Source organism: Rhinoderma darwinii, chromosome 6 (genome assembly GCF_050947455.1).
Source record: "Rhinoderma darwinii isolate aRhiDar2 chromosome 6, aRhiDar2.hap1, whole genome shotgun sequence".
Lineage (NCBI taxonomy): Eukaryota > Metazoa > Chordata > Amphibia > Anura > Rhinodermatidae > Rhinoderma > Rhinoderma darwinii.
The window spans coordinates 122,164,873-122,189,185 of record NC_134692.1 but is presented as its reverse complement, the minus strand read 5'-3'; the positions used below and the strand labels follow the sequence as shown (position 1 = coordinate 122,189,185).

At 47.3% G+C, this 24,313-nt stretch overlaps 1 protein-coding gene across 1 annotated transcript in view; it reads right to left on the bottom strand.

Annotated features, from left to right (window-relative positions):
• The window catches only part of DNAH3 (dynein axonemal heavy chain 3), a 359,079-nt gene that overhangs the window by 12,841 nt on the left and 321,925 nt on the right, over positions 1–24,313 (bottom strand). The window contains exons 54-57 of the mRNA XM_075830244.1: positions 17,911–18,155; positions 12,179–12,295; positions 7,860–8,014; positions 5,837–6,004 (exon numbers count right to left, since the gene is read on the bottom strand). Of these exons, the coding sequence (XP_075686359.1) occupies positions 5,837–6,004; positions 7,860–8,014; positions 12,179–12,295; positions 17,911–18,155 (685 nt within the window). The remainder of the gene's footprint in view (positions 1–5,836; positions 6,005–7,859; positions 8,015–12,178; positions 12,296–17,910; positions 18,156–24,313) is intronic.

The window sequence follows — 24,313 nt, the reverse complement described above, 5'->3', positions numbered from 1 at the left end:
AGCAGGGCCAGATTCCGCGTCAATCCACTGGACACCCAGCTAGCCGGCCATTGACCTGCGCACCACGGACCTCCCCCGTAAGCTCCAAAGCCACCCGCCCCAGCCGCATCCGTGAAAATATTCAGATCACTCGTATCCTGCGCTGGGGCCATCCATAGCGAGCGACCATTGTACTGGCCCAAGAAGTCATCCCAAACCTGAAGATCAGCTCGGTGCTCCTCCTTGAGCCTCACAAAATGATGCGGCGCCCGCACTCCCGCCGTTGCCGCCGCCAACCTTCTACCAAACACCCTCCCCATCGGCATAATCCGGCAGGCGAAATTCAACTTCCCCAGCAGCGACTGAAGCTCCCTCAGCGACATTTTCTTCCTTCTACAAGCCCGTCGCACCTCCAGCCTCAAAGCACCCAACTTATCCGCCGGGAGCCGACACTCCATTGCCACCGAGTCAATTTCGATTCCCAAGAAAGAAATCGTCGCTACCGGGCCCTCCGTTTTTTTTTCGGCGCCAAAGGGATCCCAAAATCCCTCGCCACCTTCTGCAGGGCATGAAGCAAGTTACCGCAAACCGGCGAACCCCCCGGGCCAACGCACAAAAAATCATCTAAGTAATGGATCAACGAATCGACCCCGGATACTCCCCTCGTTACCCACTCCACGAAGCTACTAAACGCCTCGAAGTATGCACAAGAAAGAGAACACCCCATCGGAAGGCACCGATCCACGTAAAAGGCCCCATTCCAAAAACAACCCAACAGCCGTTGGCTTTCTGGATGGACCGGCAACAACCTGAACGCCGCCTCGATGTCGGTTTTTGCTAGCAGCGCCCCCGGACCCGCAGCCCGCACTAACCCCACCGCCTTATCGAATGAGGTATAAACTACGGAACACAACTCGTGATCAATCCCGTCATTTACCGACGAACCTTTGGGATACGATAAATGTTGAATCAAACGAAACTTTCCGGGCTCGCGTTTAGGGACAATACCCAAAGGGGACACAACTAAATCTTTTACCGGCGACTCCACAAATGGCCCCGACATGCGCCCCAACGAAACTTCTTTTAACAACTTTTCCGACACGACTTCCGCATGCAAGTAAGCCGATTTTAAATTTCTCCGCGTAACCGGAACCTCATAAGGAGGCGGAGGAATAACAAAACCAACACTAAACCCTTCATAAAGCAACTTAGCTGCCGCCCTATCCGGATACTCATTTAGATAAGGGGCCATCCTTTCCACCTTCACCGGCGACACCCCCTTGACCAGCCCCGTGCTGGTTCCCGGACCTCTTTTTCCGCAGACATTTTGCCGCCCCGTGTGATGCACCATTACACTCGGAGCACACGTGCTTGAACTTGCACGTGGCCCCAAACTTGCACTGGCCTTCATTGAATTGCCAGCAAAACCCCGCCTTTCCCCCGCCGCTTGGTCCACTCTGACTAGTCTGGCCTCCCTGGCCACCGCTCCCGGGAAAGGGCTGCCTAACCGGAGCCGTAACCCGTAACCAGAGAGCAATATCCTTCTGGTCCCACCGAATCGCCGGCCGAACCGCCTTCCGCTGACGGAATTGCTCATCATATCGCAGCCACGCCTGACCCCCATACGCCCTATGAGCCTCCCCAATAGCATCAAAATAACAAAATAACGCCGAACAATTTTCCGGCGCCTTTTCCCCTATCACACTAGCCAATATGGCGAACGCCTGCGACCAATTAACGAACGTCTGCGGGATAAGCCTATACCGCCGCCGTTCCTCCTCGTCCTTTTTACTCTCATCCCGCTTGCTCTTATCCAAATTGAATTTAGCCAGCGGCAAGAGAGAAAAAATTTCAACATATTCATCTTTCCAGATCCGATCACGCACCTCCTGCTTTAAATGCGCCCCCAACGGACCCTCAAAACAAACATACACCTCCCCCCGAGCACGATCGTCCATGCGCACTCGATCGCCGTCCTTCTGTGCCTCAGTCTGCACCGACACCGCGACCGCCTCTCTAACCGCCACCACAGGACGCGCCTGCAACGATCCCACTTCCCTGGGGCCTTCCCAAACTACCGCAGGGGACACTTCCGTTACTACCGGCGCCGCGGCCCTATCCAGGCGCCCCACCAGCTCCCGTAAGCAACCCACTAAATCTGCCAAACCCGCTCCGTCGCGTCCTCCCGCGCCACTACCGGCCCCCGATGCTATGCTAGCAGCCCCCCCGCCGACACCCGACATAAAAATCGCTGGATAAGACAATAATGGAGTTATACACTCACCGGGCTGCACAGGCGCTGTGTTCCCGTCAGCCGGACCATCCTGACCTCGACGATAGACGTCCAGTTCACCTTCCTCCAGTTCTTCTCTCGCCGACGACTGTCCCTCCCAACGACCTCTTCGGAAAGGGGATGAGGACGCGCTGACCGATGGGCCGGCAACCTGCCGCCCGACCGCCGGGACCCAGACTTCCGACCGGACCTGTTGCCTCGACGTCGCTGCAGATCTAGTCGTCCGTCTAGACGATCCTGACGAAGCCTGCCCCCTGGCCGGAACATCACCATGCGGGGCGGCCGTACCTTGCTCTCGACATCTTCCATCTGATGGGGGAGGGGTGACAGGGAGCCCAGCCTGCGACTCCCTGCTTACCGCCGGACCCCGTCGCGGCCTGGGATTCCTGCCAGGACGCAGGGCCTGGGAAGGGGCGGTCCTCCCAGCTGCCTGGCCTGCAGCGTCCGGGATCGGGCTCCCTCTGCGACGCCGTGTCCGCGGGACTACCTCCGGACTCAGGCGCTCTGGAGGTCGGGACCGCCGAGAGGGACGGGTCGACACAGCCTGCATCGCCGTCACCCCTGCCACCGCTCTCTGCCTGCCCAGCGCAGGAGCGGTTGTTGCCGACTCCCCCCCCGCCGCCATAGCCATGCTCGTAGGGGGGCCGGGGGAGGGGAGCCTGTCCCTTACAACAGACCCCGAACGCCGTGCCCGACGTGGCGAAACGGCGTCCGGGATCCGCGTTAATGCAGCCACGGTCTCCTCCAGCCATCCGGGACCGTGGTGCACAGCAGCGGCGCGCAGCCGCTCTAAAATCAGGGCCTCTGCCATTACTAAAACACCGGGCAACGGGGAGCTTTGCTTAATGTGTGTTACTCCTCCCGCTGCTTCCGGCTCAATGCCGAGAAACAGCGGGAAGCGCAGTAACGGCCCCCCCGCCCCCCTTAACTCCTCCCCGTCCCTCCTTCAGCTCCTTCAACTTTCCCTGACCTCGTAACATTAACCCTTTCCCTACCAGGACGGTCATGTCGGCTTCCCTTAAGCCTGCAGCTGCGTCCAGCCTCTTCTTGAGGTCTTAAAATACACCCAGATGCATGTAATGGGCGCTGTTAAGAGGGGGCATTGGGTTGGTGCTGTTGATGCTGGCTTGAAATGGATACTGTTGATAGAGACATGAGGCTGGCACTGTTAAAAGGGGTTATGGGGCTGGCGCTTTTGATAAATTCATGTCCATTGACGGTCTATGATTGCATGCATGTGTGCCTTCGTTAGTGTTCGTGCCCTTGAACCACTCTCTGACAAAGTCACGCGTGCGCCCCTGGTCGGTCTCCTCTAAAGAAAAATTGTTCCCGTATGGCAAAAAGGCTGGGACTGTTATAGTCAGAGTAACTAGCTTAGTCATAAAAGAGTTAATATGAGGGACAGGAAGGAATAGACATGGGACATGTGGCGTTGAGTAATAGTCATGAGATGATGTATGGGGTGAATAGGGTCCTGACAGGAGGCCAGCGACAGTGATGTGTGGTAATGTAGACCGAGGACGTCTCTCGCTCTTTACACCCGGATTTCATCAATAACTGTCTATAAATTATTATAATGTAAGCAGGATCTGCAGGGATGGGGGCAGCAGCTGACGGTCATGGACATGTATGATGAATATGAAATGTAGGGTGCTCGATGAATATAAAACAGATGACGCTGTGTTGTGATGGACATGTTTCTAGTCGGCCTCACAACGTTTAGTGGGGATGATTTAAAAAGAATCTAGACAGGCTTGTATCTTTTATATTCCACTATGTAGATGATGTTATCGGTGATAAATGCACCCACAAATCAGGCCCCCTAATTGTAAATTGGCTAGGTTTGCTTTAAAGAGAACCTGTCACTATGTTTTCCCCATGAAATATACAGGTTGTCATCCACATTATGCTGCGCTCATTGATTTCAGCGGTCTGTCACTTATTTGCCAAAGTGAAGCCATCTTTGAGAAATTACACGAAGAGTGTGGCCAGCGCCGCCAGGATGAGTCCGGCGTAATCGTGAGCTGCCGCTACCTCCGCGCCCGTGCTGCTGATTGACAAGATCCTCCCTATGCACAGTAAACGGCTTAACTTTATCAAATATGTGACAGACTCCGTGAGGGCAGAAAAATGTGGTTGACGTGTTCCTTATAAGATTAAAAGAGTTCAATAATATGAATAGTACGCAGTACGCTCTTTAACTCCCCCTAGTGGTGGCTGCAGATAGCCAGAAGTTTCATTTAACTGTGTCTATGCAGAAGATTTAGAGCTCTGTATCTGAAAACCTGAAGTCTTCCCGCTGCAGATACATATTAAGAATTAAATCGAAAAGCACAGCATGTTGGATCTATTTAGATTAAAACAAAATGACGCTTGCGTTGCTATGGTCTGTAAATACAATGCACTGTATTATGTACTTATAAGATTTTAAAGAACAATTTGGTATCTAGCAAAATCTTATAAGGGAAGCTTTAGATCCAAAACATAATATGTATGAACAATGAAAATCAATCTGAAGTTAAAAATCCTGATGAAGAGATAAGATCTGTTCCTACGTCTGCTCTCTACTCCTTGTGTGTATAGAATTTCATTAGGTGATATCATTTAATTAGTCAATGTGACTATTAGAATTTGGACCCCAAGCGCTTATCTCAAAGGCCATGACTGTGTGTGCGTGTGTGGAGGGGGTTGGGGTGGGGTCCGCATGGTTTTCTTTCATATGCTCATCTATAGACCTGGTTTCATCTATAAAAGTCTATATACATATGAAAGCCAAATAGGATCTTCCTAAGTTTTCCCCACCATTATTATTAGGCCTGGTTTACACGTGCATTTTGCGCACACAAAAAACGCGGCGTTTTACGTGCGCAAAAGGCACTTAACAGCTCCGTGTGTCATCAGCGTACGATGCGCGGCTGCGAGATTTTCGCGCAGCCGCCATCATTATGACACTCCGTTTGGATGTTTGAAAACAGAAAAGCACGTGGTGCTTTTCTGATTTCATTCATCCTTTTCACTGCTGTTGCGCGAATCACGCAGTTCGCACGGATGCGCTTCCGTGTGACCAGCGTGATTTTCACGCACCCATTGATTTCAATGGGTGCGTGATGCGCGAACAGCGCACAAATATAGGACATGTCGTGAGTTTTTTTCAGCGGACTCACGCTGAGCAAAACTCACGGACTGTCTGCATGCCCCCATAGACTTACATAAGTCCGTACGACACGCGTGAAAAGCACGCGCGTCGCACGGACGTATAACACGCTCGTGTAAACGAGGCCTTACACTAAAACCTTTTATTATCAATTCATTGGATTACTTATTGGTTGAGCAGCACTATTCAGGGACGGACGGACGGACGGACGGACGGACGGACGCACGCACGCACGCACACACACACACACACACTTTTTTCTCTGCTCTGCATACCCTTTTCACTTTGACAGTGACATCACTGTTTTTCTCTGCACTACCTCTTCTATATAATCCCCAAGAATACTATATAAGCACTATCGATGAGAAGTATATCACAATATAAGAATATATAATGAGATGTATTTTCACCTGAGAGGATCTGCCGCTCCCAGTAGTTTGTCTGGGCAGAGTGAGAAGGACGCCATCAAATAACTGGTTAGTCTCCTGGTTGTCCTTAGTGATGTCAGCGTTCTCGTGGAGCCCAAACACCTCAGGATGAGTGATTAATGGCAAACTTCTGATGTAATCAACAAAAGACTAAGAGAAAACGAAGAAAGGTTTAAATAATAAAATATAATATGAAGATGGCAAGAAATACATGAATTGAAATCATACATTAGTGACTGTGTCATGGGTAACCGTAAATTCAGGTGAATTGCACTCTTTATGGGTTATACACCCAAAGGCTAGCAATGGTGTCTTTCTAAATCAATTCCACATGGTTTTCAAGATCTCTGTTTGCAGTCATTTATTCTGTCCTGGTCATGTGATGGACACACAGGTGCTTGGTTTATTACAAGATACAGCTCTGATAACTGTACTGTAATGAGCCATGCACCTGTGTGTCCATCACATGACCAGGACAGATCTTTATCCAATGGAAGTAAACAATGAAGGTTCCTATTAAATGACAGCAAGCAGAGATTTTGGAAACCACGAGGAATTCATGCAGGAAGTATCTTGGAAAATTCTCTAACTTTCCATTATATAATCACTCACATAATTCCCTGTCCACTATGACGCGCACATTGGGGCCAGATTCATAGTGTGATGGATGGTCCATTTGCTTATATTCTCTGTATCAAATTACATTATGAATTATCAAGCAGGATGCCGAATCACGCAGAGCTACTCCATCTTCAAATGAGCCCCCCCCCCCCCCTTATTTTTGCTTGGTTTTCCAGAAATATGTAATCTCTGTGTATTCTTCTTACGGCCTTGACGCGCTAGTAACTATGAGTCTGGCAGAACGCCTAGACATGAAGTCATCATCACATTTGTAATTAATTCTTTTTATCCCCCCATTCACACACATTTACGAAAAACTCCTACATCCCTTTGTTTGTAGGCCAGGATTTTACAGGTGTTCGAAAGATCATGTGACCTCTGTGGGAAGGTCCCTTTGACGTATTTTCAGTTCTCCGTGTAGAATGTTATGATTGGTTGTTCCATGCAAGGTAACACCCCATTTAAAGGGTACGCCCTGATGGTATATTAACTTATGTACGTTAATAATAAAGAGAGAGAACATTGATTAAGACGAGCGATTGCTATTGTCTTTATTGATCTCCCAGTGCACTGCTGATACTTCAATTACCAATGGAATACCACCTGACAAAGCAGAGGGAGCCCATTGGAGAGCCCACCCCAAAAGGTGCTACCTGGAAGAGGGTTTCCATGACAACAGTCAGCCATTTAATATATCAGTATGTTTTTTGAGTGTGTAAGGAAAACCACGCAAACACAGGAAGAACATACAAACTCCATGTAGATGTTGTCCTTGGTTGGATTTAAACCCAGGACCCCAATGCAAGATATTTTTGAATATTATTTTCTTTAATAAATATTACACTGCAAGGGTGTGGTATGGTATGTCTTCTTAAAGGGGTATCCCATCTTAAGCATTTATGGCATTGCCTGATAGGTAAAGGTAACACATCTGGGACTCTCACCTAATGGAAGAATAGATAGAGCCGAGCGCTCCGTGCTGTGTTACTTCCATAACTCCCATAGACTTCAATAGAAAAGGCTGAAAAATCAGTAAACGGAGGCCAGTACACTACCATTCTCCTGACAGGAGAGGGTCCCAGAGGTGGGACTCGAACGATGAGGTATTTATGGAATACACTGTGGATTTGTCATAAATTCTTAAAATGGAAATATACCTTTAACTGTAGCTGTGTAGCACATGTACAACAGAGCAGAGCATTTGTATTAGCATACTGTGTGGATTTCAGTGGTGTAGCATAGTGGTATCTACTTGTCCGTAGTTGCCTGACTTCATAAACTGCAAGGTATTCTCCTTATGTGCTAATGTTATATCATAGTCATATCGCTCCCTGGGCATTATATTCCATATTGGAGCATACCTTGATATACACACGTTCAATACCTGGTAAGTGGCAGATGGGGGAACGTAGTAAATATCCCCTGGAGAAAGTCTGTAATTGTTCTTCTGTATCTCCTCACTGTAGAATATTGAGAGCAGGGACATAAGGAGACGTCTGTCCTTGTCATCGGTCACTCTTCCTCCATAGTTACATTCCCCTGTATAGACACAAATAATACTCATATTCGTTCATATCGACACAGAACCTAGTTCAACTAGACAATTGTTTCTATTTAAAATGGGGAACAAAGCGCCCATATGAGAACAAATATATCACACATATTTATATATGAAAAAGTAACACTCTTATTAATTCATCAATTAAACACATAAAAAGCTGTTTATGTCCCAATGATTCATATAATATGCAATATACACATGGACCGCTATGTTATCCTATAATAAAGTCAGGGCCGTCATCAGCACCCAGCGAACCCAGGCAAATGTCGGGGCCCACTGCCCTTAGGGGATCCCACTCGGACGACGGGTGCCTTACGCTGCAGTCATGGCTCCTCCAGGAGCAGAATCTCCGGCCAGAGGGTTGCCAACGCTCTGGATGGGGGATTCCGCTCCTGGAGAAGCCCCTGACGTCACTATCCATATATGGACAGTGACATCTGGGGCTCCTCCAGGAACGGAACCCCTGTCCAGAGCGTTGCCGACGCTCTTTCTGGGGATTCCGCTCCTAGAGGGAGCCCCTGTCTGGGAGCGGAATCCCCCCCAGAGCGATGCTGATGCGCCTGGCCGGAGATTCTGCTCCTAGAGGAAGCCCCTGACGTCCCTGTCCATATATGAAGTGAACTCCCTGATGTCCCTGTCCAGATAGAAGTCATGCACCACCCCTTCAGGTCCTACACTAGACATAATAGAGTATATCAGTTTTCCCTGGAGTATACCTTTAAAGGTTGTAATGAGGATCCATGTAGTTGCATTACTTATTGTACATGTTTGTCTAGTATTACAGTAAAAGTTCAATAATCTAGAAACAGATAGCCCTGTAAATGTTATTAGTCCCAACTCCAGATCAGCAATTCACTCACTCATCAGGTATTTGAGTAAACACGATTTTACAATTTACATCTAGTTATAGTCTACATAAAATACGGATTAATATTGCAAATACTTTGTATAAATTATCTTGTATTGATCATGAGTTACACCATGTCTTATAGACCATCCTTATCCAGAGCTGTATTCACAAGTGTATGTTTTTCCTCAGCCCTGAGCTCACAACTTGCAGCATTCTGCTGGTTCAGCACATGTACATAGTATGTCCTGCTTCTCTTGTCTTTACTCCAGTCACTGTATAATACTGTATAATCTATTGTAGAAAAAAATTCTACAATGCAATAGGGAGCGTTGCATTAATAGATCCCAGGTAAGCTGTTACAACGGTTTACCAGCAAACGTATTGACATATTTCATATTGTAACAAGCAGAATTCCGAATACAGTTTTAGAAGTAGATGGCCTATAAAACATGATATAATCAGATAATATATGTCAAAGAAACTATATAATTGCTCTGCTTCATCTACAGGAATGATTTTATAGAAAATTGGGCCCTGGGCAACAAGCAGAGTGGGGCCCCATCAATCACAATTTTTTCGCAATTTTTGTACCTAAATACTGCCATACAATGCCAAATAATACTTCCATGTAATGTCGGCATAATACAGCCATTCAGTGCCCAAATAATACCATGAAGTAATAACTACAGTATCCAATAATACTACCATATAGTGTCCAAATAGTTGTCCTAGTGGTCTAGGCCAGTAAAGGGGTTGTTTCCAGGGGTCCAGTCCTTTGGGACCGTGCAGAAAACAGAGGCCCTGGGCAACTGCCCAGTGTGGCACCTCTTAAAATTGGCCATGTTAGTCTACCTAAACTACTAACCGCAGTTAAAGTGGACCTAGGTCATATAAGTTGAACTAGATATCTAGAAGAGCAGAATAGTGTTGTCTCCCTGATTCCAGCGCTGTTTTTTTTTTTTCTTCCTGGACCTCCCCCCCCCCCCCCTTTCCAGAGTTATGATCCACTGTTGTATTTACTCTCTCTATGCTAATTTGATGCAGTTTGCCAACAAAGTGTGAATTGCCCTCAAGCTGCCTCGTGCTGATTGGTCAGCATCAGAGGCAGGGAAGCTAGCTCCACCCCATTGACTAACTACAGCATATTAGCATATAGAGAGCCAATACAACAGTCGACCATATCACTGGAACTGGCGGGGGGGAAACTAGGAAAAAACAAAGAGCTTGAATCAGGGAGACAGCGCTATTCAAGTCAGTTACCCAGTTTAACTAATAGAACCTAGCGACAGGCCCACTTTAAATCTGCCCCATTTCAGCATGAATACAAGGTCGTATTTAGATAGATAAATAGATATGTTATGTAATATAACATGCCAATGAACAACGTGCTGTATTTTTTACATTTTACATAATACGTCTCTTTATAATTTATACAGCTGCATGTTAATGCTTTTAGTGCAGTATCTTTTCAGACAAGAAAGCTCATTGAGATCATTTTCATTGTTTTCATCCAAATTGATTTATGTGAATATATTCTATCATAGCAGGAAAGAAAAATAGATGTATGGGAGAGCAGATATGGGAACATTTGTCTTATTTGACTGACTAATTATTTTTATTTTCAAAAATACTTAGAATGGAACTGAAAAAAAAGAAAACGTAAGATCGGTTTCACACAGAGACACTGAGAAACCCAGTAACGGTCACATACAAAATAAGAAAATGTGCTAAAATGCAATAGTTGGTGCAATAGTTTGAGGACAGTTACATAAAATAAAATAAAAGCAACAGTACAGCATGTAAAAAAAAACCTAAAGCAAATATGGTTGTGTTACTGCTCCCCGCCAACGGCTTCCTCCTTCCCCTGTGCTGCCCTCTATTGTTTATCCCTGGTATTCCATCCTTGACTGCGTTCATTTATCATGGCAAACGGCGCAGCCGATGACATACCCTCAGACTGCGTAGTTAACATATATTGCCTGCCAGACCTTGTCTGAACCTCCGGTTAGCATTCCTGTCTTCTCAGTATTCCATGTATTATGACCCTGGTTATGAACTTGACATAACATGACTACACACTTTCCTTGCCCGTTCGGGCCTATACCTGGTACCTTGCTGTTTTACTCCTTGGCACCGTTTCTGACTGACTTTGGTTTATCCCTCGTACTTCTGCCGGACTCGGACTGTCTTTCTGCTTTTGACCCTTGGCTAGTCTGACCTACAGATTTGAGGCACACCCACCCCTGATCATTGATTACTCCAGGGGCCAAAACCAGTCTATACCTCTAAGAAGGGGTTAATTGTGAAGAACGGGAGGGTTCTTTAGACTCTGTGCCTCAGTTTAGCCAGTGCCAAACTGGATGTGGCAAAGAAGTTCCACTACTTCCATCGTACTGTGATTAGGAATCTATGTACTTCCGTCCACATTCACGGCTATTTCCGTATTTTAAATGTAAAATAATGCTACAGACAAACTTCACAAAAAAGCCTTATGTTTATACGGCCTAAATTAGTTTGAAATTTTGAAATTTGTTATGCATTTTTTTACATTTTTGGAAATGTATGTAAATATATTAAAATGAATGCATTTCTACAAATGATGTAATCATGCCAAATGTTTTAATTGGTTATGTTGGGCCTAATGATTGAGATCCGATGCCATAATCCCTATTGGATAGAAAGGCTGTTAGTCTATATTCATGGTGTACATTCATCTGCATAACCAGCACTAACCCAGCTGCAAGAGAGAAAGATGGCAGTCAGCGTGCAGAACTAAAGCCCCAATCACATCTCTTTGGCCTAAGTTGAACATATATGCTGGTAAAGGCTTCCGATGTACACGTTAAATGAGGTCTGTGATGGATGACTAACAGTGGCATCCGTCATCCATAGAGTATGATGGCATATGTTTAAAGTATACGTCACGAACTCCCATGACATATACGTTAACCGGATGCCGTAATAGCCTATGGCTGACGAATGCCACTGTTAAGCATCCGTCATAGATATATATATGTTAATTAATATATGTAATATGTGTGATTTTTTTTAACAATGTTCAATCAATTTTGCTAAAATTCAAGAAGTTAAATGATTACCCAAAATGACAAAAGTTTTTATCAGAAACAGCGGCACTCTAGTCCATGGGCTATTTGGTATTGCATTGTATCCCCATTCTTATGTATGCAGCTGAGCTGTAATACGAGACACAGCCCACGGACAAAACTGGTGCTGGTTCCTGGGAAGAAATCCTGGACAGCTCCTTTAAATACTTATGTAAATTATATTTTACCTGTCAGGTAAGTCAGAGCCTCAAATGGAACCACCTCATACTCATTGAGGAACATCTGAATCTGTCTCATGCTGATTCTCAGGTCCGACTCATTGAACTCGTATGGAATATTCCAGCCTGTGGAAGTTTAGAGAGAAATTATGAAAAAACTGAGTAGATGTTGTAAACTATAGAATAAAACATAAGCTGTCTAAACGTCACATGTATTTCACAAGTATGTGTATCTGATGTACATATCTATGGGAAATACAACTTCAGTAACCTATTGGTTCATGTCTGTGATGTCAAGATTTGATAAGGTTACACATCACACGGACAGCTGAGACACAAACCTGTCAGGATCAGTAAAACGAAATGCCGCTCAGGACTATGGGGTATAATACACACAGTATGTGGACTATCCAAATAGATGAACACATATTGCATAGCAGCCAATACGCCCCCCCCCCCCCCCAAAAAAAAAAAAAAAAAAAAAGAAAAAGCCAGAACATTTATCCAATTTAATAAGAGTGTTTCAGGTTCTGTGGATCAAGACTTCCATGACAGGACCACAGGTAATTGATATTTTGGAGACTGACCTATCAACAATTGGGCTCATGCACCCAGCAATGTACGGCAGCACATAGATTGGCCAGGAGTCTGTATTCAGACCTGTAAGAACGCTGTGTGCCGCTGTATGGTGCTTTCGTGAGCAATATATCTAGGAGAAAATATCTCCATGACATTTTATTATAAGAGTTCATACAGAATCTGTGAGAAAAAAATAGATTCACAGAGAAAAATGTCTATGTGCTCCTGTATAAAGTAATGGGCACACGAGGCACAGTATGGGCCCATTCCATGTGGGCTATGAATACGGCCATGTGCATAAGGCCTAAAAACTGCATTTTCAGTTGAAGCCGGTGATTCCCATTACGCTGGCCTCAAATAAGCCCTATCAGACTTTCAAGTATATCAAGTGGGTCATTGACTAAGTCCCTGTGCACATCACGTTTTTTGCCTACGTTTAACATATACATCAGAAAAAAGTTCCCAACATATACGTTAAATGAAGGCTATGATGGATGAGTGGTAGCCGTCACCCATAGCTTACAATTGTATCCGTTTATTGAACTCTTATGACCTTGTTCATGACGTATCGGTTAAATGCATACAATTATAGCCTATGGGTGATGAATGCCACTGTTAGGAATCCGATAATGGCCTCCGTTTGATGGATACATCGGGAAGCTCCAGTGATGTAGCTGTCCATATATGGATAGTTACATTGGAGCTTCTCCACGCAGCAGAAGTCACCCTGCCCTCCCATGTTAAAAAATGTATACCACACTGTCTACATTTTTTTGCAGGATCCAACAGGACGGTGTACTGGCGTCTATCAGCCCGATGGAGGCCAAAAGGACACTCTTTTGGTCTCCGTCTGGCTAATGGCGTCCTATGGGCACATTTAGTGTGTAAGTCAGGAGCTTTCCCGAAATGCAAGCTAAACGTAGGGCATAAACGTGATGAGAGAAATCAGTGAATTCGTTAGAGCCTGTATATGAGGTAGGCAGATAATTGATAAAGAGCAAATTAAAAATTATCCGCAAGTTGTGCATAACATCTATTTTAATCTTGTCAATTATCAATCATCCATAACTGTTTAAATGACAGGCGGAAACGAAAGGTTTAAATCAGCGAAGTGGAATAGCGGCTGCAGAAGCTGCACTCACACCGCGCAGTGTTTATGGGTAAGTCCACATGTTGCAGACTTTTTCTGCCGCAGATTTCGACGCAGATCGGCAGTGAATCCACTGCAAATCTGCCAAAAAATCCACGTGTTACATGCAAACATTGTGATGCCGATTTGTGGCGGATTTTGAAAATGCACAGCATGCTCTGATTTGTGCACAGATTTTTTTCCGGTATTTGTGGATGGAGTTTTGAAGACCCCATCCACATGTATTGTACTGTCAATTTCCACAGATCTGCAATGTGGAAACTGCACCGCAACTATTTTACCACATCTGAACATGGCCTATGGGGGCCCAGGGACTCATCTACAACATAAGACAACTACTATTTACTGGCATTTCATGATTGGGGGGACCATGGTACAGACTTTGCACTGGGACCTAGGAGCTTCAAGCTCGGGCTTAAAGAGATCGTCCACTAGACAGGTCATCAGTATATGATCGGTGGGGGTCCAACACCCTGATCAGCCACCTCGGTCACCAGATTTCATTGCACAGTACGCAGTGTACGGAGTCGGAAGAAGTTGGCTCCGTACATTGCATAGTGGCCGTCCTGCAGAACTGCAGCTCTGCTCCTATTCACTTGAAAGCGAGCAGAGCTGTAGTACTGTAGCTCGGACGCTATTCCGTGACCGGAGCCATCTGCTTCCGGCATGGATGTCTGGTGCCTGGAGTCAGCCGAAGCAGCTGATAGGTGCGGGGTCCAGGTGTCGGACCCCCACCGATAGTATACTGATGACCTATCCGGTGGATAGCTCATCAGTTGTCTGGTAGTGGACAACCCCTTTAAATATACCAAGCTGTCCTAAATTTTTCTGGCTCATCCTCTACCTACCTATTTATCATTCACAGGATTTTAGTAAAAGCTAAATGCTTTGTCAGTGTTTTCCCCCACTTTGCTGAGCTGAGGACTCTTATATACATCACCAGGGATGAATTTGACTAATGTTACCCATTTCTACAAGCAGATCTAATAAAGTGTGACTAACAAAGAAATCACATGCTGCGGAACGTACAAAGCTCCGGTGCCTTAATGTAAGGAATACGGATGTATGATGTAATTATTTCTAATACCAGAACATTTTCTATGGCAATGTAATAATTTAGCCATCCACATATATATTCGACTCTTAACTCAAATTGAATTGCAAACAATGCAGCCTACTGTTCATTCAGAAGTATCATTAGTTGTGTGGGTGTTATTTCAGTTTTTTTTTTTGTAATGTATAACTTCAAAATAACATTACATTTACATCGATACGTAAGATTCTTTTAATGATGTTAGTGATCTGACTACCACAAGACAACACATGACACAACTCAAAGGGGATATACCTAATACTCCTGTTTGTAGTTTAGAATTACCGTATTCTACCCTTTTTAAGGGTAGTTCACACTGTGAGAGGCAGACATTTTTCCGCGGGGGGTTTTTGTCCGCTCCCTGAAAAAAAAGCGGCGTGCCCTTTTTTTTTTTTTTTTGCAGTTTCCGCCTCTAACCTCCTATCAAAACCAATGGGTGGCAGAAAAAACCTGCGGCACTCGTTTGGAGCATTTTTTCAGACAGTTATGAATTACATTCACATGGCTAAAAAAAAGAGGAAAAAACACGGGAAAAAAAAGAGATTAAAAAAATGCATGGGGTGCGTTTTTTCATGTAATCGTAGTAACAATCGCTCATCCCCATACATTACTGAACAAGCTCCTTGTGAAAGGAGCAAACGTGCGCCGATCAACAAGATTTCCTGAAGGAATTTTGAGTCCGATTTTTTTCTGCCAGACAAAAAACGCAGTGTGAACTTACCCTTATAATAGAAATCAGAACTTCCTGTACTGATGTCCTGTTGGGCTTGTGGGAAGTGTAACAGCGGGCTTCAGCTTATAAACAGTAGCCAATTAAAATAAGCATAGCTGCAGTATAAAGCATGGGACACAGCCGATTCTGACAATCAGAAATAAGAGCGCAAACAGATTTTTTACTCCGATAAACTTTACATGAGTTGGTGTCACAGATTATAGTTGTGGCCCAGAAGCTAAAAAGCAGCCAAGAACAAAATAAATACCCCAAAGGGTAATGAATTCTACTTAAAACATAAAATAAAGTAATGTGAAAGAAAGAATAGGGTAAGTACTATTTTTTAGATACATGTTTTAGATATAACTAAAGTATAAGACCCAGTTCACACTGCGTTTTTTGGGCATTGACAGTGTCGGAATCAGCATAAAAAAACACCCTAAATCTCCCTGTATTGATTTCAATGGGATGTAGAGGTGCTTTTTTTCCTCGGCTGTTTTTGACCTTTCGTGGGGAAAAAAATGCGTCATGCCTTATCTTGGAGTGGATTCCGCCTTTTCACCTCTATTGAAATCGATGGGAAGCAGAATAAACTGTGCCGTTCGTTTGGACCGTTTTTTATGCGGTCTTTGCATTTGCTTAATTTAAAAAAATCCTAAAATGTAAACACGTAAAAAAGTCTAAGAAAAATGTGTTAACAAAAGCGTAAAACACTTGCATTTCCAAATCTGCCCCAAAACTCCTAAATGCAATTTTGTGTCAGATTTTTTCTGCTTGGCAAAAAAAGCTGTGCACACATACCCTTAAACTAGTGGAACTAGCGCTAAACATTCCCCAGACCTGGCCTTTGGGATGGGGAATTAAATCCAGCGCTCCAACATGTGTCATAAGCTACAGAACCTTGGCGAGTTCACCTCGCCAAGAAGTAATGTATGAGCTTATGGCATAGGCATAGGCATAGCTATGTTCTCAAGCACCCGGGGCAAAGATTCAGTTTGCCCCTCCCCCCAAGCTCTTTCCCGACATTTCCAGGAGTGGAATCCCTGGGAAGAGCGTTGGCAACGCTTTGGCTGGGGATTCCTCCATACCTCAAAACTTTCAAGTATCACAAAGAGGGACAACCGATGCGGAGCGCATAGCAACACAGTATAATGCCCTCTATCTGCCCCCACACAGTATAATGCCCTCTGGCTGCCACTGTACAGTATAATGCCCCCATAGCTGCCACCATACAGTATAATGCCCCATAGATGCACCCATATAGTATAAAGCCCACACAGATTCTCCCATGCAGTATAATGCCGACACAGATGCCCCCATACAGTATAATGCCCACACAGATGCTCCCATACAGCAAAATGCCCCTATAGCTGCCCCATATAGTATTATTCCCCCTTACAGTATAATGCCCCCACAGTTGCCTCATACAGTATAATGCCCCATAGCTGCCCCATAGAACTTAATGCCCTCAAAGCTGCTCCCATACACCATAATGCCTACATAGCTGCCCACATACAGTAAAATGCCCTATAGCTGTCGCCATAATGTAGAATGCCCCCACAGCTGCCCCATACAGTGTAATGCCCGTATAGTTTCCCCCATACAGTATAATGCCCCCATAGTTGCCACCATACAATATAATGCCCCCTTAGCTGCCACCATGCAGTATAATGCCCCCACAGCTGCCCCATATAGTATAATGCCCCTATAGCTTCCCCCATACAATATAATGCTCCCATAACTGCCCCATGCATTATAATGCTAGATACCCCTAGTGCCAGTGCCCACGTAGATAGTGCCACAGTGTCCATGAACATAGTGCCCATAGTACCGATGTAGATAGCGCCAGTTTCCCCTGTAGATAGTGCCCTATATAGTGCCATAGTGCACATGTATATAGTGCCACGCAGATTCCGCTCCTAGATGCTACTGTTCATTAATGGACAGTGACGTCACTGTCCATATATGGACAGTGATGTCAGGGGCTACTCCAGAGCGCCGGCAACGGGGATTCTACTTCAGAGGAGCCACTGACGTCACTGTCCATATAGATGACTGAGGACAAACAGTCGTAGTAATGATCGCTCGTCCCCATACATTACTGATCATAGCTCCTTGTGAAAGGTGCAAACTGTGCCAATCAACAACATTATTTAACACCCAGGTAAGACTCAGCTTGCATGCTGTCAACACTATAAATGTCCTACCTAATGGGCCAAAATTCCGTCGTTCCTGAACAAGAGCATGGAAGAAGCAAAGCCCAAACAAGAGCTTCTGCCACATCTCTGGTTTCTGGCAGCTGCTGAAGAAAACAGGGTCAGATATGGGGTCATTTAGATATGACCGCAGCAGATTTGCTCGAAGGCCCTTTGGGGGTTCATTGGTCATTTTGATGCCATTCTGGAGGATGCTCACTGGAAACTTGTCTGATGGGTAACTAGTCAGCCAAAGCCTGAAACAGAGATTGTTATATTGCATTAGGAATTGTTACACTGTACCTTAATTTGTTTCTAACACAATCTAATGACATTTCGTCAAAATATCAACATTTACATATATTCTAAACACTTTCTCGTGGCTTTTATGGATTACATTTTTTGCAACAATGAGTCTGAATTCTTTGAAATAGAAAGGCCTCGACAAGTCACAAAAAACATAAATACATACTAAAATGACTTTAAAGTATTTCTCTATCCAAATATTAAAACTTTCACTTGCTCCTTAAAGGAGAAACTACAGCGAAAACCAGAAATTGACCGTTTAATTATTGTCAGAAATCATAAGGTTTGAAGCTAGGGCTTCTACTTTTGGTATTCTGCATAATACGATATCTGATAAAATTTGCCTTGGTTGCAGTATATGCATGTTTAAGGACAACTGCCAGTCTCCATCATCCTGTGTGATCTGCCGTGATCACCGACAGATCCTCCAGCTACTTCCTGTCCCATGTAAGTAAGAAAAGGCTATGATGGCTGAGGCGCTCCCTCTGCTCAGAGCTGCAGCTAAGTAACGACACTGCCATGCTGCTTTCTGATGTTGGAAAGCAGTGTGATATCTGCGAGCAATATGGCAGCTGGAAGCGGGGTTCGATTATTAAAATAAATGGGTGTGATTTGTCTTGGGGAAACAAACATAATTATTATGATGGGGCTTAGGTTACAGATAAAAAAAAATGTTTCCACGTAGGAGTTTTTTCTTTAATATTTATTTTCAGTTAGTCTGTAAAGATTTCACTAGTCGGACTATCATTTAGTCCTTTCTCTATAACTGGAGACAGGAAGTTGCCCCATTGTCAGCCATTTTGGAGGTTATGGTGATCTGTATTTTGGCACCTGGTCACTGAGCATGTATACAAGTATCAATCCTTCCTGTTCTGTCTTCCCTCCTTCTCCAGAAGAAGCTGGACGCAGCCTGCAGGGATTAAGGGAAGCCGACATGACCGTCCTGGTAGGGAAAGGGTTAATTAGGTGAGGGAGAGTTGGAGGGAGTTGGAGGGGGGACGGGGAGGAGTTAAGGGGGACGGGGGGCCGTTACTGAGCTTCCCGCTGTTTTTCGGCATTGAGCCGGAAGCAGCGGGAGGAGTAACACAAAAAAAGTAAGCTCCCCGTTGCCCGCGCTTCTCAGCATGGCAGAGATATTAATGTTAGAGCGGCTGCGTGCCGCTGCTGTGCACCACGGTCCCGGATGGCTAGAGGAGACCGTGGCTGCAATAACGAGGATCCCGGACGCCGTTTCGCCACGTCAGGCCCGGCGTTCGGGGTCTGTTGCAGGGGACAGGCTCCCCTCCCCCGGCCCCCTTACAAGCATGGCTATGGCGGCGGGGGGGGAGTCGGCAACAACCGCTCCTGCGCAGAGCAGGCAGAGAGCGTTGCCGGGGGTGACGGCGACTCAGGCCGGGTCGACCCGTCCCTCTCGGCGGTCCCGACCTCCAGAGCGCCTCAGTCCGGAGGCAGTCCCGCGGACACGGCGTCGCAGAGGGAGCCCGATCCTGGACGCTGCAGGCCAGGCAGCTGGGAGGACCGCCCCTTCCCAGGCCCTGCGTCCTGGCAGGAATCCCAGGCCGCGACGGGGTCCGGCGGTAAGCAGGGAGTCGCAGGCTGGGCTCCCTGTCACCCCTCCCCCATCAGATGGAAGATTTGGAGGACAAGGTACGGCCGCCCCGCCTGGTGATGTTCCGGCCAGGGGGCAGGCTTCGTCAGGATCGTCTAGACGGACGCCTAGATCTGCAGCGACGTCGAGGCAACAGGTCCGGTCGGAAGTCTGGGTCCCGGCGGTCGGGCGGCAGGTTGCCGGCCCATCGGTCAGCGCGTCTTCATCCCCGTTCCGAAGATGTCGTTGGGATGGACAGTCGTCGGCGAGAGAAGAGCTGGAGGAAGGTGAACTGGACGTGTATCGTCGAGGTCAGCATCATCCGGCTGACGGGAACACAGCGCCTGTGCAGCCCGGTGAGTGTATAACTCCATCATTGTCTTATCCAGCGATTTTTATGTCGGGTGTCGGCGGGGGGGCTGCTAGCATTGCATCGGGGGCCGGTAGTGGCGCGGGCGGACACGACGGAGCGCGTTTGGCGGACTTAGTGGGTTGCTTACGGGAGCTGGTGGGGCGCCTAGATAGGGCCGCGGCGCCGGTAGTCACGGAAGTGTCCCCTGCGGTAGTTTGGGAAGGCCCCAGGGACGTGGGATTGTTACAAGCGCGGCCCGTAATGGCGGTTAGAGAGGCGGTCGCGGTGTCGGTACAGACCGAGGCGCAAAAAGATGGCGATCGGGTGCGTATTGATGATCGCGCTCGTGGGGAGGTGTATGTTTGTTTCGAAGGTCCGTTGGGGGCGCATTTAAAGCAGGAGGTGCGTGAGCGGATCTGGAAGGACGAATATGTTGAGATTTTTTCTCTCCTGCCGCTCGCTAAATTTAATTTGGATAAGAGCAAGCGGGACGAGAGTAAAAAGGACGAGGAGGAACGGCGGCGGTATAGGCTTATCCCGCAGACGTTCGTTAATTGGTCGCAGGCGTTCGCCATATTGGCTAGTGTGATAGGGGAAAAGGCGCCGGAAAATTGTTCGGCGTTGTTTTGTTATTTTGATGCCATTGGGGAGGCTCATAGGGCGTATGGGGGTCAGGCGTGGCTGCGATACGATGAGCAATTCCGTCAGCGGAAGGCGGTTCGGCCGGCGATTCGGTGGGACCAGAAGGATATTGCTCTCTGGTTACGGGTTACGGCTCCGGTTAGGCAGTCCTTTCCCGGGAGCGCCGGCCAGGGAGGCCAGTCTAGTCAGGTTGGACAAAGCGGCGGGGGAAAGGCGGGGTTTTGCTGGCAATTTAATGAAGGTCAGTGCAAGTTCGGGGCCACGTGCAAGTTCAAGCACGTGTGTTCCGAGTGTAATGGTGCATCACACGGGGCGGCAAAATGTCTGCGGAAAAAGAGGTCAGGGAACCAGCCCGCCGCGGCTGGTCAAGGGGGTGTCGCCGGTGAGGGTGGAAAAGATGGCCCCTTATCTAAATGAGTATCCGGATAGGGCGGCGGCTAAGTTGCTTTACGAAGGGTTTCGTGTTGGTTTTGTTATTCCTCCGCCTCCTTATGAGGTTCCGGTTACGCGGAGGAATTTAAAATCGGCTTACTTGCATGCAAAAGTCGTGTCGGAAAAGTTGTTAAAAGAAGTTTCGTTGGGCCGCATGTCGGGGCCGTTTGTTGAGTCGCCGGTAAAAGATTTAGTTGTGTCCCCGTTGGGTATTGTCCCTAAACGTGAGCCCGGAAAATTTCGTTTGATTCAACATTTATCGTATCCCAAGGGTTCGTCGGTAAATGACGGGATTGATCACGAGTTGTGCTCCGTAGTTTATACCTCATTCTATAAGGCGGTGGGGCTAGTGCGGGCTGCGGGTCCAGGGGCGCTGCTAGCAAAAACCGACATCGAGGCGGCGTTCAGGTTGTTGCCGGTTCATCCAGAAAGCCAACGGCTGTTGGGTTGTTTTTGGAATGGGGCTTTTTACGTGGATCGGTGCCTTCCGATGGGGTGTTCCCTTTCTTGTGCATACTTCGAGGCGTTTAGTAGCTTCGTGGAGTGGGTAACGAGGGGAGTATCCGGGGTCGACTCGTTGATCCATTACTTAGATGATTTTTTGTGCGTTGGCCCGGGGGGTTCGCCGGTTTGCGGTAATTTGCTTCATGCATTACAGAAGGTGGCGAGGGATTTTGGGATTCCTTTGGCGCCGGAAAAAATGGAGGGCCCGGTAGCGACGATTTGTTTTTTGGGAATCGTAATAGACTCGGTGGCAATGGAGTGTCGTCTCCCGGCGGATAAGTTGGGTGCTTTGAGGCTGGAGGTTCGGCGGGCTTGTAGAATGAAGAAAATGACGCTGAGGGAGCTTCAGTCGCTGCTGGGGAAGTTGAATTTCGCCTGCCGGATTATGCCGATGGGGAGGGTGTTTGGTAGAAGGTTGGCGGCGGCAACGGCGGGAGTGCGTGCGCCGCATCATTTTGTGCGGCTCAAGGAGGAGCACCGAGCTGATCTTCAGGTTTGGGATGACTTCTTGGGCCAGTACAATGGTCGCTCGCTATGGATGGCCCCAGCGCAGGATACGAGTGATTTGAATATTTTTACGGATGCGGCTGGGGCGGGCGGTTTTGGAGCTTACGGGGGAGGTCCGTGGTGCGCAGGTCAATGGCCGGCTAGCTGGGTGTCCAGTGGACTCACGCGGAATCTGGCCCTGCTCGAGCTGTTTCCCATCGTGGTGGCGGCTACCATTTGGGGGGACAGGCTCAGGGATAAGAAGGTCCGTTTTTACTGCGACAACATGGGGGTGGTGCTTGCCATTAATAACATCACGGCGTCCTCTCCTCCGGTAGTTCAATTATTGCGACATTTAGTGTTGGTGTGTTTGTCGTTGAACGCGTGGGTGGTGGCGGTGCATGTCCGGGGTGTACGGAATTGTATCGCTGATGCTCTTTCTCGCTCGCAGTGGGACCGGTTTCGGCAATTGGCACCGGGAGCGGAACGTCTCGGTTTGGCTTGTCCGGAGCATCTTTGGGATCTGGTATCGGTCCCGTAGAACAGCTGTTACAAAGGTCTTTGGCGCGCACGACGTGGTGTGCTTATGCTGCTTGTTGGAGGCAGTGGGAGGAGTGGGTAAGAGAGTTGGGTGACGTCAATACGGATAGAGACAGGTTGGTGGCACTTTTGTACTGGTTAGGGGATGCCTGGGAGGCGGGGTTTTCAGTGGCGAAGGTGAACCGGTTCATATCTGCGGTGGCGTTTGGGTTTAAGTTGCGGGGCTTTCAGGATGTATCGAAGGAATTTCTGGTATCGCAGGCTTTGAAGGGGTTGCGCCGAGGTAGGGTGGAGGCGGATAGTAGAAGGCCGGTGTCGTTTGCTTTGCTTAGCTCGTTGGGCGGTTCATTAGCATCGGTCTGTCGTTCTTCAGACGAAATGGATTTGTTTCGGTTGGCTTTTTCGTTAGCGTTCTTTGGAGCATTTAGAATAGGAGTTGGTGTCGCCAAGTACCAAACAGGCAGGGGGGCTGAGATCTGGGGAGGTGAGCCTATTCGCAGACCGGCTGGAGGTATGGTTGCGACGGTCTAAAACTGACCAAGTAGGGAAGGGTAAACTGATAGTTTTGTTCGCCCTCCCGGGGTCGGTTATGTGCCCAGTAGAGTGCATGCGGGGTTTTACGCAAAACAGGGGGTCTCCAGATTTGCCTTTGTTACGTCATGTGGACGGGTCGTTTTTGTCCAGGTTTCAGTTTGGCGCTGTATTTAAAAAATGTTTTACGGCGGTGGGTGTTGCGGTAGGCTCATATTCATCTCATTCCTTCAGGATTGGCGCAGCAACAGAAGCGGGGCGCTGGGGGTTGGATGATGAGGGGGTGAGGCGTATTGGTCGTTGGGAGTCCAACAGGTTTAAGTCCTATGTCCGCCCCCATATGTTATGATTTTTGTTGTTTACGCTTTACAAATGTTATATGGTGGTGCCTAATTGTTTTTTCCGTTTCAGATTCGCCTCCGTGTTTGGTGTGGTTGATGGGTCATTCTTACGTGCACTGGGGGGCTTTGAGGGCGGACGTCTGCCCGGATGGTCGCCAGTTGCGCATTCCGCGACAGGATGCGGTTGTGCATTGGCTGGGTTTTAGAGGTATGTCGTGGAGCAGGGTGTTGGCGGAATTCCAGACATATGCGCGGCTTGATAGGGTTCCGGAGGTCTTAGTGTTGCACGTGGGTGGGAATGACTTAGGAGTCCGCCCCTTTCGTGAGTTGGTGTGGGATATCAAACATGATATGTTGTGTTTGTGGGTATCTTATCCCAAGTTGGTGATAGTGTGGTCGGACATAGTCCCAAGGAAGCATTGGCGGTTAGCTAGATCTGTGGAGAGAGTCAATAAGGCTCGCATTAAAGTTAATCGGGCGGTGTCCCGTTTTGTGGCAAAAAACGGGGGCATTTGCGTGAGGCATAGGGATTTGGAGTCAGGAGTGGGGAATTTCTGGAGGAGTGACGGGGTTCATCTGACCGAGGTTGGCATTGATCTTTGGAGCTTGGCAATAGCAGAAGGCATAGAAAGGGCGGTGGTGGTGTGGAGGAACTCACAGGCTTAAGGTGGTTAAGGCCTGTTTCGCTGTGGC